The sequence below is a fragment of the Equus asinus genome, chromosome 4, assembly GCF_041296235.1.
Source record: "Equus asinus isolate D_3611 breed Donkey chromosome 4, EquAss-T2T_v2, whole genome shotgun sequence".
Lineage (NCBI taxonomy): Eukaryota > Metazoa > Chordata > Mammalia > Perissodactyla > Equidae > Equus > Equus asinus.
The window spans coordinates 119769131-119782828 of NC_091793.1; the positions used below are offsets into that span (position 1 = coordinate 119769131).

Genomic DNA, 13698 nt, shown 5'->3' on the forward strand with positions numbered 1-13698 from the left:
ATAGAAACTTTATCCTCCTTTAAGTCTCTTTACTTTCTCTCATTTATAATATGATTTTTTAAAGTATTTCCTCTACATTGAGAACCGTATCAGGCAACATTAAAATTTTTCTATCAGTCATCAACTATAATGTAGAAAACTCAAGATGAGAAGCAAAGTCTATGATATTTACCCATATGTTTTCTCTTTCCATCATTCTTGCTGATGTTCCAAGATTACTTTTGTTTCTTGGTGAGGAATATTGGCCCCAAGCTAACATTGTTGCCAATTTTCCTCTTTTTTTTGCAGGAGGAAGATTTTCCCTGAACTAACATCCATGCCAATATTCCTCTATTTTGTACATGGAATACTGCCACAGCATGGCTTGATGAGTGGTGTGTAGGTCTGTCCCTGGTATCTAAACCCGTGAACCCTGGGCTGCCAAAGCAGAGTGCACAAACTTAACCACTATGCCACCAGGCTGGCCCGCAAGATTTCTTTTTAAGTCATTTCCCCTCTGATTAGAAAACTTCCTTAAGCCATTCTTTTAGGATAGGTCTGCTAGTGACAAATTCTCTTAGTTTTCCTTCATCTAATGTTATCTTTATCTCCCCTTCATTCTTGAAGCATAACTTCACTGGATATGTAATTGCAAAGCTGACAGTTTTGTTCAGCACTTAAAAAATGTTGTGCCACTTCCTCCTGGGCTTCATGGATCTAATGAAAAATTGCTGTTATTCAAATCGCTTTTCCCTATTTGTAAGGTGTCATTTCTCTCTGGCTGCCTCATTGCCACTAGATAGTTGTGAAAGTGCCACCTTCTCATTTGGCTTCCACAAACTGGAAGGAAGAAGAGCAGTTAAGGTATAAAAGTTTTCTGTGTTTTAGAAAGTAGGTGTCCCTCTCCTGATCGTTTGATTAGAGAAAGTAGGCTTTCTTGGGAGCTTGTTTTTTCTTGTCTGTTGCTATTTGCATTTCTGGATTGCCAGCTTCTCCAGCATCCAGTCAAGGATATAAAAGTCAGAAGGAAACCTAGAGAACTTGCTGCTGTGATGTCTCTCAGATCAAAGGTCCTGGTCTGCTTTCTTCTCTCTGCCTTTTTGAGTCTCCTTATGTTTGTTTTACATATAATGCTCAAGGTTTTTAAGCTATATGTGCCCACCCTGGAGATTTTCATCTCTATTGAGTTTTTTATTTCCATGATTAAATTTTATATTTCTAATTGTTTCTTTTTATATCCACCTGTTCTTGTTTCACTGTAGCTAATTTTGTTTCAACATTTCCTGATTTTTAAAAAATGGATATGCTATCTCTCTTTGTGGGTACCAAATATTAAAGACATTTTCTAGTTGCTCTGAAGTTTTCATTTCATCTGGAGGGAATTCACCTTCCAATTGCTTTTTTGGCACTAATTCTTTTTTTTTTGAGGAAGATTAGCCAACATCTACCGCCTGAGCTAACATCTGCTGCCAATCCTCCTCTTTTTGCTGAGGAAGACTGGCCCTGAGCTAACATCCGTGGCCATCTTCCTCTACTTTATATGTGGGACACCTACCACAGCATGGCTTGCCAAGCGGTGCCACGTCTGCACCCGGGATCTGAACCGGCGAACCCCAGGCCTCCAAAGCGGAACATGTGAACTTAACCGATATGCCACCGGGCTGGCCCCTGGCAATAATTCTTAAACGTTCCTTTTCTTCTTGTGTTTTGAGATTTTAATTTTCAACACAGAATGAAGAGAATTTCCCCTTCTATGCTTACCTTTCCTTGTTAATGTTCTTGAGTCTTTCTCCATTCAACACTACACAGTTTTAATCTAGAATCAGGTCTTAATTTGGACCCCAGGACTCCTGGTCCATGGTGATATTAGAAATGGAGCAGATGTGGTCACTGAGTCCATGGTGGCTTATCCCAAGTTATCCATTTTCTCCTGTCTCTCTGGTTACATGGATCAGCACTTTTTCCCAGCATAGCATATACCCTGCGTACATTAAATTTGACTTTATCTGCCAACTTATTTTTAATTTCTCTTATGATATATGTTGTCCTTGCCCATCTCTAGAAACCAACAGAGCAAAGTCTTATATCCTTGTTTTCCCTCTAAGATTCACTTTTGAACCACTTAAGCAATATTTATAGGAATTTGAATATCGGTACCATGAGCCCCGCTTTAGTTCTAATCAGCAAGCCTGGCTTTTGTTGCTTCCTTCACGTGAAGTCAATCCTTTTACTCATGGATAAGAACTCTCAGCTGACTCTGCCTGCTTCTCGATCCAAAGGCTTTCAGGCCATGGTTTCTTACCTGATTATTGCATTTTGCTTTTCTCATGTTATGGTCCATAGAGATGTTTTGACTACTTGTTGACTGTGATTGCGTCATTTTGGTCATCTCTTTTTATATTTAATCTGCCGTTACTATTGCTTTTGAGCAGAGGAATCTTTAAAGCATGAACTTACAACATTCTGTTTATTGGAAGTACTCCAGTTTCCACTAAACTGACTTTTTCTCTCACATTTCCAAAATAACTGCCTAAAATAAAGACTCAAGTCAATCTGTTATCTTAGTTCATCGAAGGTCTGTATCTTTCGGTATTATTCTAGAAATTGGTTCTCTCTTTACCAAAGCATTCTATATATGAGTCAGTGCTCTTCTGCAGCCAATATCCTGAATAAGTCATGTGTTTCCATAGGTTTAGATATTGTCTGAGGCTGATATCTATAAAAACATACGTTAAATTTTACTTTCTCTTCCGCTTATTTTTAATTTCTCTTATTATGATATATATTGTCCTTGCCTCAGATATCTTCTCAACCTCTGGAATCCAACAGAACAAAGTCAAATATCCTTGTTTTTCCTCCAAGATTCATTTGTGAACCACTTAGGCAACATTTATAAGAATTTGAGAGCCTTCACCATGGCACAGGAATCTGAGTGCCTTGGACCTAGCAAGCTGATTTCAGGAAACGGAAGTCATGTCCTTTGCCTTAACAAGATTGCAAACCAAATACTTGTTTGTTAAAACTATTTATTTAGCACCTAGTATGAGTAAGTAACTTCACTACAATTGTGTTTTGTAATATAGAGAAGCAGAAAAAAGAAGGTCTTATTTTATGAAACATAGGCATTAAAATGTTTATTTGATAAGCTGTTATGTGTCAACTATGCTACTATCCTAAGAGCTGTGGAAGAATTGAAAATTGAGGCTAATCTTCATTCCTTTATAGGTTATTATGGAGAAAAAACACTAATGACCATAGTACAGGGTATATAACGATGAATATTATAAGACTGGCATAGAGAAAGTGCTATGGGTATTGGGCAGAGGAAGCTGACTTTCAATTGGGAGTAAGGGAGGCATGAACTGGGAAAGATTTCTCAGAGGAGATGCCATTTGAACAGAACTTAGAAGAATGGTAGTATTGTATGAGGGAAGGAGCATTCTGAGAATGAGGAACAAACACACAGGATGAGCAAACTGGAGGATATATATAATCAAATCGTACTGCTAGTATTTTCTTTTATACTTTGTTCCTTCTCTTTCCACGTGTAATCAGTAAATAAATCAAAGTAGAGAGTTCTCATTATCATTGGACTTGTTTAAAAATCATTTCACTCCTTGTTTTTTCCACTAACATATCTTTGCTTGCTTCAGCTAATTGAACTTTAAAATCTTTTCTTCATATCCTTAATTCCACCTTTTTTCTCTATCTCTTTACAGTTAACATTTTAAAAAATTACGTATGTTTTTAATAACACATTTTTTTATTAAACTTCTTTTCACTTACATTATCTGCTTTCTAATAATGACTATATGGCGTTCTTCAAATCACATAGAGAATCCTGACAGTAACAACAAAAACATATTCACAGGGTGATTTCTATTTGCGTTTAGTGCTTTTTCTTTTTTTTTTTCCTCAAGTTTTTATTGCTAGACACTTTTTTTAGACGAGTTTTAGATTTACATGAAAATAGAACAGAGGTCCCCTATTAATAATGTATTACATTAGCCATTAAAGTGTTACATCGTCACAATTAATGACTCAATATTAACATATAATTATTAACTGAAGTCCATAGTTTATTCAGATTTTCTTAGTTTTTACCCCATGCCCTTCTTCTGTTCGAGAATCTCAAACAGGATTCCCTGTTACATTTGGTTATCGTGTCTCCTTGGGTTCCTCTTGGCTATGACAGTTCCTTAGACTTTGTTTTTGATGACTATATTAGTCAGGGTTCTTCAGAGAAACAGAACCAGTAGGATATATAGAAAGAGATTTACTCTAAGAGATTGACCCTGTGATAACAAAGGCTGAGAAGTTCCACAAGCTGTCATCTGCAAGCTAAAGGCCCAAGAAAACCAATGGTATAGCGCCAATCCAAATGCAAAGTCCTGAGAACCAGGGGGCCCGATGGTGTAAGTCCTGGTTCAAGTCTGAAGGCCCAACGGACTTGAATCAGGACTTGTACCATCGGTCCCCTTGGTTCTTAGGCCTTTAGATTTGTATTTAGCTTCTTCCTTTTTCTCTTCTTCCTTAAGTTGTAAAGTTAGGTTGCTGATTTGAAATCTTTCTTATGTTTTAATGTGGGCGGTTATCGCCATAAATTTTCCTCTTAGCACTGCTTTCACTGTGTTCCTTAAGCTTTCAAATATTGTGTTTATGATTTTTTCCTTTGATCCATTGGTTAAGAGTGTAGTGTTTAACTTCCACAAATTTATGAATTTTACAGTTTTACTTCTGTTATTGGTTTCCAACTTTATCTTGTTGTGGTTGGAGAAGACACTTTCATGATATCTATGTTTTGAAATCTATTGAGATTTAATTTGTGGGCTCACATATAGAAAAATATATAGAAAAGAGGATGCTGCTCTCTCAGAGTCAGAGTGATTGGGCTGAGTGGAAAGGGAAGTTTGTTCTGCTTAGCGGCAAGCTGGAGGAGATACAACAGAGGCTATGGGCAGTAGCCAGTGGCAGCAAAATCCATGAGAAGAGGAGGTTTTTTATGCCTTGGTACTGTGGGGTTGATGACACCAGCAGCTGTTCTAAGCGCCATTTCCCTGGTCCCTTTTCTGGACTGCTGGAAGGTGGGCAGTCTGGGATTTCAGGAGGGATACTTTTTTTTTTGTGGGAGGGAAGAAGATTGGCCCTGACCTAACATCTGTTGCCTGTCCTTCCTCTTTTTGCTTGAAGAAGATTGCCACTGAGCTAACCTCTGTGCCCAGCTCCCTCTATTTTGTATGTGGGATGCCACCACAGCATGGCTTGATGAGCGGTGCAGAGTTGGCACCCAGGATCTGAACCTGCAAACCCCAGGCCACCACAGAGGAGCTTGTGAACTTAACCACTATGCCTCCGGGTGGCCCCGAGGGATGCTTATTTTACTGCCTTTTTTAAACCTTTGGAAGAAGGTTGTCTCAGAAGGAAACCATCCCCTTTACCCTTGCTTTCCCTATCAGCCATTATGCTAAGCCATGGATATTACATAATCATAGGCAATTATTAAATCATTTTGATCTATGTAATTGAAAATGTTAATATGTATATTATAAGGAAGAATGTCACCTTTCTAATAAATTACATCCACTTTTCTTGCAGAAATAGATGAGAAGAGGGTGACCAACACACAAGCAGAAGTAAGTTTTCTTATATTTTCTATAAATGTGTTCAAATCAATTAAAAACACAATTAGTTTGATTAGATGTGATACAAAATATGATATCAGTGTAACTGTGATTAAAAACAATTTAGTTTGCTTTTCCTGACTGAATAAATAGTAAAATGGTGTCATTAAATCTCTGCCTCTAGGTTACCCTTGTTTCTCTACCTATGAAATACTAACCCCTGAAAAAACTTCTAAAATAAACCATTGCCTTTAGAGGCAAGATATGGTATTGATAATTTTCTTTTCTTTTCTTTTTTTTTTGAGGAGGATTAGCCATGAGCTAACATCTGCCCCCAATCCTCCTCTTTTTGCTGAGGAAGATTGGCCCCTAGCTAACATCTGTGCCCATCGTCCTCTACTTTATATGTGGGATGCCTGCCACAGCATAGCTTAATAAGCTGTGCATAGGTCTGCACCTGGGATACAAACCCATGAACCCTAGGCCGCCAAAGTGGAGTATGTAAACTTAACTGCTGCGCCACCGGGCTGGTACAAGTATTTATAATTGTAATTGAGTGGCTGGATCTATATGACCACCACAGGCTGGGGTCAGCCAATATTGGAATCCTGGAGCAAGAAGATGGGGACAGTCACCTCATAAAGGGTCTTCTGGGGAATGGAGCCAAGAGCAAACCCTGAGGCCAGAGTCTCCACATATACATGTAGGAATTAAGATAGAAAATATGAACCGGGGGAGGCTAGGAGAGCTGGTAATGTAGAATATATAGAAGATAAGGAAGTGAGTAAACTTGCACCCAGAAATGGAACAAATAGTGAGTAGGACGTGTGCAGATTTAATAGTCAATTCCCATGGCCGATGAGCAGGCATATAGAAACACTCAGAGGAAAATGTAGAAAGAACAGAATACTAAAAAGTCTCTCTCAAGACTTTTCTAAAAATTTACTGGGGTTGAAAATGCTTTGAAAACTAAACTCTTAAATGAATATAAAGTATTTTTCATTACTTAATAAGTTTTACCCCTATGTTACTGAACAAACTTTTCTGTAGAATTAGTTTTCTACTTGAAATTAATTTTCTACTTGATTTTTTGAACATGTATGGAAATAAACATAAAAGAAATCCCAGAAGTGATTGCTTCTCAAAATCAATCAGACGCGACTGAATATCAGTTGAGTGACCGGATGTATATGTATAGCATAGTCGAAGTACAAGGAGATATCAGTCATCCACGGTTTAGGTTAGTGAAGAGCTGCCCTGCCTGCACCTGTGCGTGATAGAGGGTACCAAAACATTCTGTTCTAGAGCAATTTGCTTGTACCATTTGCTGGGTTGATATGGATTTGGCAACTATTTTGTTGAATTTTTCACTTTTTAATAGATTGTATTTGCGTCTGGTAAATACCAACATCTTGATGATACGTTCGAGGGCAATTAAGCTTTAGTACATATGAGGAAAGATTCCTCAATTTCCATTTAACTTTATGAAATGGTTTTTAGTTTTTTTCATACTTTGTACATTATTTTCTTCCTAATATACATGGAAAGCCTAGAACAATCCTCCTGAAGTGACTCATAACTATTTATACCTGAGCTTTTTGAAGCAAAATAATTGCTCCATGGGCTGGCCTGGTGAAGTAGCGGTTAAGTTCGCACACTCTGCTTCAGTGGCCTGGAGTTCGCAGGTTCAGATCCTGGGTGTGGGCCTACACACTGCTCATCAAGCCATGCTATGGCAGCATCCCATATACAAAGTAGAGGAAGACTGGCACAGATGTTAGCTCAGGGACCATCTTCCTCAAGCAAAAAGAGCAAGATTGGCAATGGATGTTAGCTCAGGGTCAATCTTCCTTACAAACAAATTGCTCCAGACACTAAAACTCATACCTTTGCCAGACTGAAATATAAATCAACACATTATTAAAAAGGAGTCTTTGACATAAGTTGACTGGAGTATTGACCACATATGTATTATTTATTTTACTAAATAAATAACATATATACGCATACACACACACACATATATATATATATGTGTGTGTGTGTATATATATATAGAGAGAGAGACAAAGAGAAAAACCGAGACAGAGAGAGAGATGTTCATACTACTATTTGTGGTTTTGACCCTGAAATATGTTCCTGTGTTCCTATTTTTATCATTTTTAATGCAAAAATGTCTTCTTAAATAAATTAATCCTGACTCAGTGTGCTTAGGTAAGAATGCTAAATAGCAGTTTTGTTAGGAAAGGGCTTATCTTTTGAATATAAAAAAGAATATTATCTTAACATTGTAATTCAAAGTAAATGAAGACATTAGATTGGACACATCAATTCCAGCGGTTATGGATTGGTATTACTTACCAAGAACCCTCACTATTCCTCCGGAACCACTCAACAATCTATGAACGAGTATAATCATCCCATGGACATTGCATTTGGAGTATATTTTGTCCTGGCATTTATGCTTTTCTCTCAAATGGAAAGGATTAGTGTCTCTTTTTCTCTTTCTTTTAAAAATAAACTCATGTTACTAAGTGAGAAAATAATTTCAAAACTTCAGTGGATGAAGTTGTATGATAAAATAGCCCCCTAGCTTCTTATATCTCTTGAGACTGTGATATCAGTGAACACATATATATAATTTCTCATTGATTAGCATTCTATTTCATGATGGGGAAATCAGAAAGCTCTTTGAAATATGACACAGTGTTTATTTCTCTCACAAGGCTGATGGCATTGTACTTTTTGTCCAAATATAAGACTTGCTTTTTTCTGTTTGTCCACAGTCACAGAATGCATCCCCTAAGCAAAGGAAGCAGAGTGTGTACACAGCACCCACCATGAAAGGTACTGTTCAGGTACTGTTTTGGGTTGTCGTGAGTGTTGAGTTCACGGCTGGCAGGCTCACTGTTCTCAAGGACCACATGCTTCATTATAAGCTAGATCCACTCTCAGCTCTACTACATAGTAATGTGTCTTTCAGTAAAATACTTTATCCATTTAAAATTTAGTTTCATCAAGAGTAAATAGGTGGTTGAAGAAGAAATGACTAGAGATGTCTCAGAATCTCAGTCTGGAGTTCAGATTTTCCAAAATAATGACAAGGGTTTTTCTTTTACTCTTCCTCACATATTTTCCTTGAAGAGATTTTTCCAGAATCCCTAATTACTCTTGCCAGTGTTGGCAGATGATTGTTATTTCTTTCCTGGCTTAAGCGAAATAGAATAACTTGAATTTGGGGCACATTTAATGTAAAGTGTTGCCTCACTGCCTTGAGTCAGGAGCAGCTCTAAGAAACCCAATCAAATAGCTATTAGCTCTACATGTAACAGCTGTTGAAATAACAATTAGCAATGCTAGCTCAGATTTTCCCAGAATTTTCCCCTAAAATTGGAACTACTGAAAGAACATCTAAATGTATCAGAATTTTTACCAACATCAATTCCAGGGAAGGCTTCTTTTATTTCTCACACAAAAACATTCCTGACATGAGGCAGTGTGTTGAATCCAGTAGCTCATGTTCCAGTCTGGTACTTGGGCAGTTGTCCCAGTGGTTCCTCATGCAACCATCCAGCTTGATTTCAGCTACAGCAGAGGCCAGCTGAGCAGCTTCCTCTGGAGTCTGGAGAGATGTCTAAATTGGGAGTGAAATTTTCCACTCTGTATTCTCTCTCGATTTGGGGCCTTTTCAGGGAGGTGGGATATAAATGGACACATTAATAGCTACTTTCAATAAACTTCCTTCCTGTGCAGCTATAAAACTCCACGTTTGCTTATTCGTAAGACTGCAGTAAATAATGCAATCATCAGCACTGTAGTTTATTGCAGGGTAATTATTGAGACTATCAGGCACCCTCTATGAAGATAAATGTAATCATTTTGAAGATATTTTCCCTATTGTAAGTCATCTCGGATTTTTAAGACACGTCAGTTTTGGCATGAATGGGCAACAATGAAAGATATATGTTCACTCATTTAATGATTTCCTCTGTTTTATTTTGGGTTGGCTTAACTAAATAAAGTAATCCTGTTTTTATGTCCTCAGAGAATAATAGTATTATTTTTAAAGGAAAATCTTAAAATCGAGGCCCCAGGGGCTCATGGTTTTCATTATATTTAGCTCTCAAATATCATAAGAATGTGGGATCCTAACATTTAGGGAAGTTAGTCACATCGCACGTTTTTACATAAAACCTTACTACTGTTGATCGGTCCAAGAAGGTCATTCAGTGATCATCATTTTTGGTCATGAGTCAAAGGTTTGAGAAAGCACGGTAATTCTTGCAGGAGGCCATCAGTGTTATTACAAACCACTTAGGCCCCATTTAAAACCAGTAAATACCTGGGTAAGTCTCCTGCTTCTAATGAAAGAAAAGATAAAGTTAAATCCACGTTTTATTGTCCACCCCCCACCAAGAGCTAGAAATGAATATCTCAAGACAAAATTAAGCAATGGTAACATACAGTGTATTATGAGCACATAAAAAAGCTTCAATCATAAGAAATATGAATTAGCAAAGGAAATGTTATTGAGATGCTAAACAATAATACAATTGCTCCGAAATGTATAATTCTTCAAATTACAGTAGAATGTGCCATTATTGAGTGTAAAGAAGTTTGCTAGGAAAGCAAAACAGCAACAGATGTGATAAACAGCTCTGAAAAAAATCATTCTGACAAAAAGGCCAACTAGGGCTTCATGAAGCACCCAGTGAGTAACTGGTTAGTAAAACATAACAAAACGAAAGAAAATAATACAAAAAAAACTAGCCAGACTCCTTTCTCCTCTCTCACGAGGTTGTGAGGAGTTACCAGTACAGAAGCCTAAGTAGCGGGAGGGGCGAGATGCTAAATCCCACCTATGCCATTTCAATTAATGCATAGACAGACAAGTCTCCTATCTCCCATGTTCACTTATTTTTTCCTCTTTCAGTTACTATGGTACTTATGGCTCCACCAGGTTCCAGGAAATAAACACGTGTCCAGGTTACCTCTTGTGAAGAGGGTTTCATATGAAGGTATGGTGGGGAAGAAATAGAGCAGAGGAAACCATTTTAACATGTTTACCATCAGGGCCAATATGCTGATGACTCCCAAATTCAGATCTGCAGTCCCAACGTATCTCCTGAACTTCAGACTCCCATTTCCAACGAGCTACCAAATTTCTTCACTTGAATGTTATTAAGCTTCTCAAATTTAATATGTTCAAAACCAAACTTCTTGGCTCTTGTCTGCTTTTCCTCATCTCAATAAATTGTATCCAGCTGTTAAGAACAAAAACCTTTGTGTAATCCTTGACTCCTCTCCCTTACCCAACCCATTGTCTGCTCTTGTGAGCTTGAATTTCAAAAAGTGCACCCCTTATGTGACTACTTCCTGTACCTTCCACTACTACCACATTGTGCAAGCCACCAATCTTTCTGGCCTGGACTGCTGAGGTAGCCTTCTTACTGGTCTCCCTGCCTCTGCTCTTGCCCCTCTACAATTTAGTCCCCACACAGAAGCCAAAATGATTCCTCTAACTCACAAATGTGATCATGCCATCCCCTTTATCAAAATCCTTGATGGCTTCCTGTCAAATTCAGAATAAAACTGAAATCCAACCATGGCTTCTAAGTCCCTCAGTGAGCTGCATGGGACTCTCTCTTTGACCTCATCTCCTTTCACACTGTCCTTTGTTCACTGGGGCTCAACCTCATGGAGTTTTTCACTAATTTTAAACATGCCAAACAGACTTCCATTTCAGAGTATTCGTATTTCCATTTTCTCTGCCTGGAATGATCTTTACCCTGTGACTTCATAGGTGGCTCAGGTAACGTTACCTCCTCAGAGAGGCCTTTCTTTCCTGATAATTGTGCCCCCTACCATCACTACCTATGTCCTTACACACTGCCTTAGTTTTTCCATAGCACTTATCATGATGTACCTAGAATCAGATGTCCATGACAATGGTTTTGTTCATTTGAGTATCCCCAACACCTAGAGCGGCTCCTGGCACGTAGTAGGTACTCAATAAATACTAGTTGAATAAATGAATTATTATGAACTGGGGAATCCAGCCACATTGTCATCTGCTCAGAAGTGGGTATCTCTTGAGCCTTGTTCTACTAATTATCATATGTGTGACTCTGCTTCTGTTTCTCTTTGCTTCTCTCTCTGATTCTCCCTTAACTTTTGTGTTCTTACTTATGCATATGCTTCTATTTTTCTAGTCATACTTTTTCCTACTACACTCCCCTCTGGTCAGAGGGAAAATCTGATTTGCTAAATTAGTTACCATCCAGAATGGTGCATTGGCTGGGCTGAATTTTTAAGAAAAGTCATCTCACAGACCCCTGGACCCTTTAGGTCATGGACTTTGGCTAGGGTCTGTTTCCTGGGTCAATTAGTTCATGGCCAAGGTGACAGTCATATGACACAAACATGGCAGTATAAATAGAAGGGTCTAGATACGGCTTTCTTCCTCCAGATATGTTTCATGGCTTGTCTAGCACATTTACTCCTGGAAAGTAATAGTAGATTTAATACTTGGTCTGGCCATTTTTCTAACTATAACATTATAGGCACTCAAATTTGCCAAGGAGCTTAAAGGTTAAGTAGTGCAAGCATCCAGTGATGACTGAATTCTTTCTACTGCGTCTAAACTCAGGGTATTAAATTGGCTATGTTCTCTTGAAGACTCTGATATATTAGGCCTGGGGTGGAGCCAGATAATCAAAAGTTCCAGATGATTCTTCTGCAGCAAGTCTAAAGGTTGACAGACTCAGATATCCGATCACTTACCTGTCTTTCTTGTATCGTAGGTAGATATCTCATAGAGATCAAAGAGATCATAAGATCAAAATTAACATCTTCAAAACTGACCTTTCAATCTTCTCCACAACAAATCAGTTTGTCTTACACTGGTCTTCTTCTCAAGAAGTAGAATTTCCATCTGCCTGGGTGCTTATCCCTGAGTTCTGGGAGTCTCCAGGGACCTTCTCCCTCTCTTTCATGCTCTTCCACAGCAGCGCCCCAGGTCATGCCCCATTAGCATCTCTCCATTTTCTCTCTTCTTTTATCACCAGTATCACCACCATATTTCAAGTCACGTCCATCTCTTTGCCAGGATATAACTGGTTACTCTTCATCCAGTCTTTCTCCTCTCACTTCCTATCTGTTTTCTATGCTGCAGCCAATGTGAACTTTTTAAAACACGGAGTGATTATGCCACTTCCTTGGTTAAAACCCTAGTAACTCCCAATGCCATTAGATAAAATTCCTGTTTCAGAGCAAAGTTTCCAAAGCTTACTGCATGATGGCTCCAATATTCGTTTCTTCCTCTCACCCACTATGTGGCCCAGCCACCTTGGCATTCTGCCAGCTTCTGAATGCACCAAACTTTTGGCTGATTCAGGAAAGAGTTTGCATACATTTTTCCCTTCACCTAGAATATTCTCTCTTGGCTCCTCTTTGTCCTCATTCTTCATTTGGCTAATTCCTACTCATCATTCAAGTCCTGTCCTTAAAGGTCATTTCCTGAAAGGAGCTTTCCCTAGCCCTCTATTCTAAATTCCCTATAGCTATAATTCTCTATTGATAGTTATAAATTCTCAGTAGTTCTTTCATTGCAAGTAATCAAATGTCCAATTATTTACTTAGTGTCTGTCTCTCCAACTAGAGCAGAAGTGATCTATGTGGCAGCCGCCACAGTGTCTATTTTGTTCACTACCGTATCTGCAGGGCTTAACATAATGCTTAGGACACAAGCAGTGCTTATAAATATACTTTTAAATTATAAGTAGAAGTATTTAAATTTTAAAAATAATGATATAAGTATATTTTATAAATTTTGTAGTATAAGTATTTAAATTTTAAATATATTTTTAAAATTTTAAAAAATATGCCCAACACTTGAGTTGGTGAATGAATCATTTCCTTAGGATACACACCTTCTCTCTGGTCTTTCTGACTATTAGGAATATCTTTTCTCTATTGAGGCCCATAGAAATTTGTATTCATGGTTCTTGTCCTATATCTTGTTGCTATTTGTGGCAAATTTTAGAATAGTAACTATCTAAATATTTTAAGACATCTACCAGACCCCTACCTCACCCTT

At 38.1% G+C, this 13698-nt stretch overlaps 1 protein-coding gene across 2 annotated transcripts in view; it reads left to right on the forward strand.

Moving 5' to 3' along the window:
• PPP1R1C (protein phosphatase 1 regulatory inhibitor subunit 1C) overlaps positions 1 to 13698 on the forward strand; it is a 107917-nt gene that overhangs the window by 50104 nt on the left and 44115 nt on the right. For both annotated transcript variants that reach the window (XR_011503093.1, XM_070508516.1), the window contains 2 exons: positions 5575 to 5612; positions 8387 to 8447. Coding sequence is in view for 1 of the 2 variants with exons in the window: in XM_070508516.1 (XP_070364617.1) it covers positions 5575 to 5612; positions 8387 to 8447 (99 nt within the window). In the remaining variant the exon portion in view is untranslated. The remainder of the gene's footprint in view (positions 1 to 5574; positions 5613 to 8386; positions 8448 to 13698) is intronic.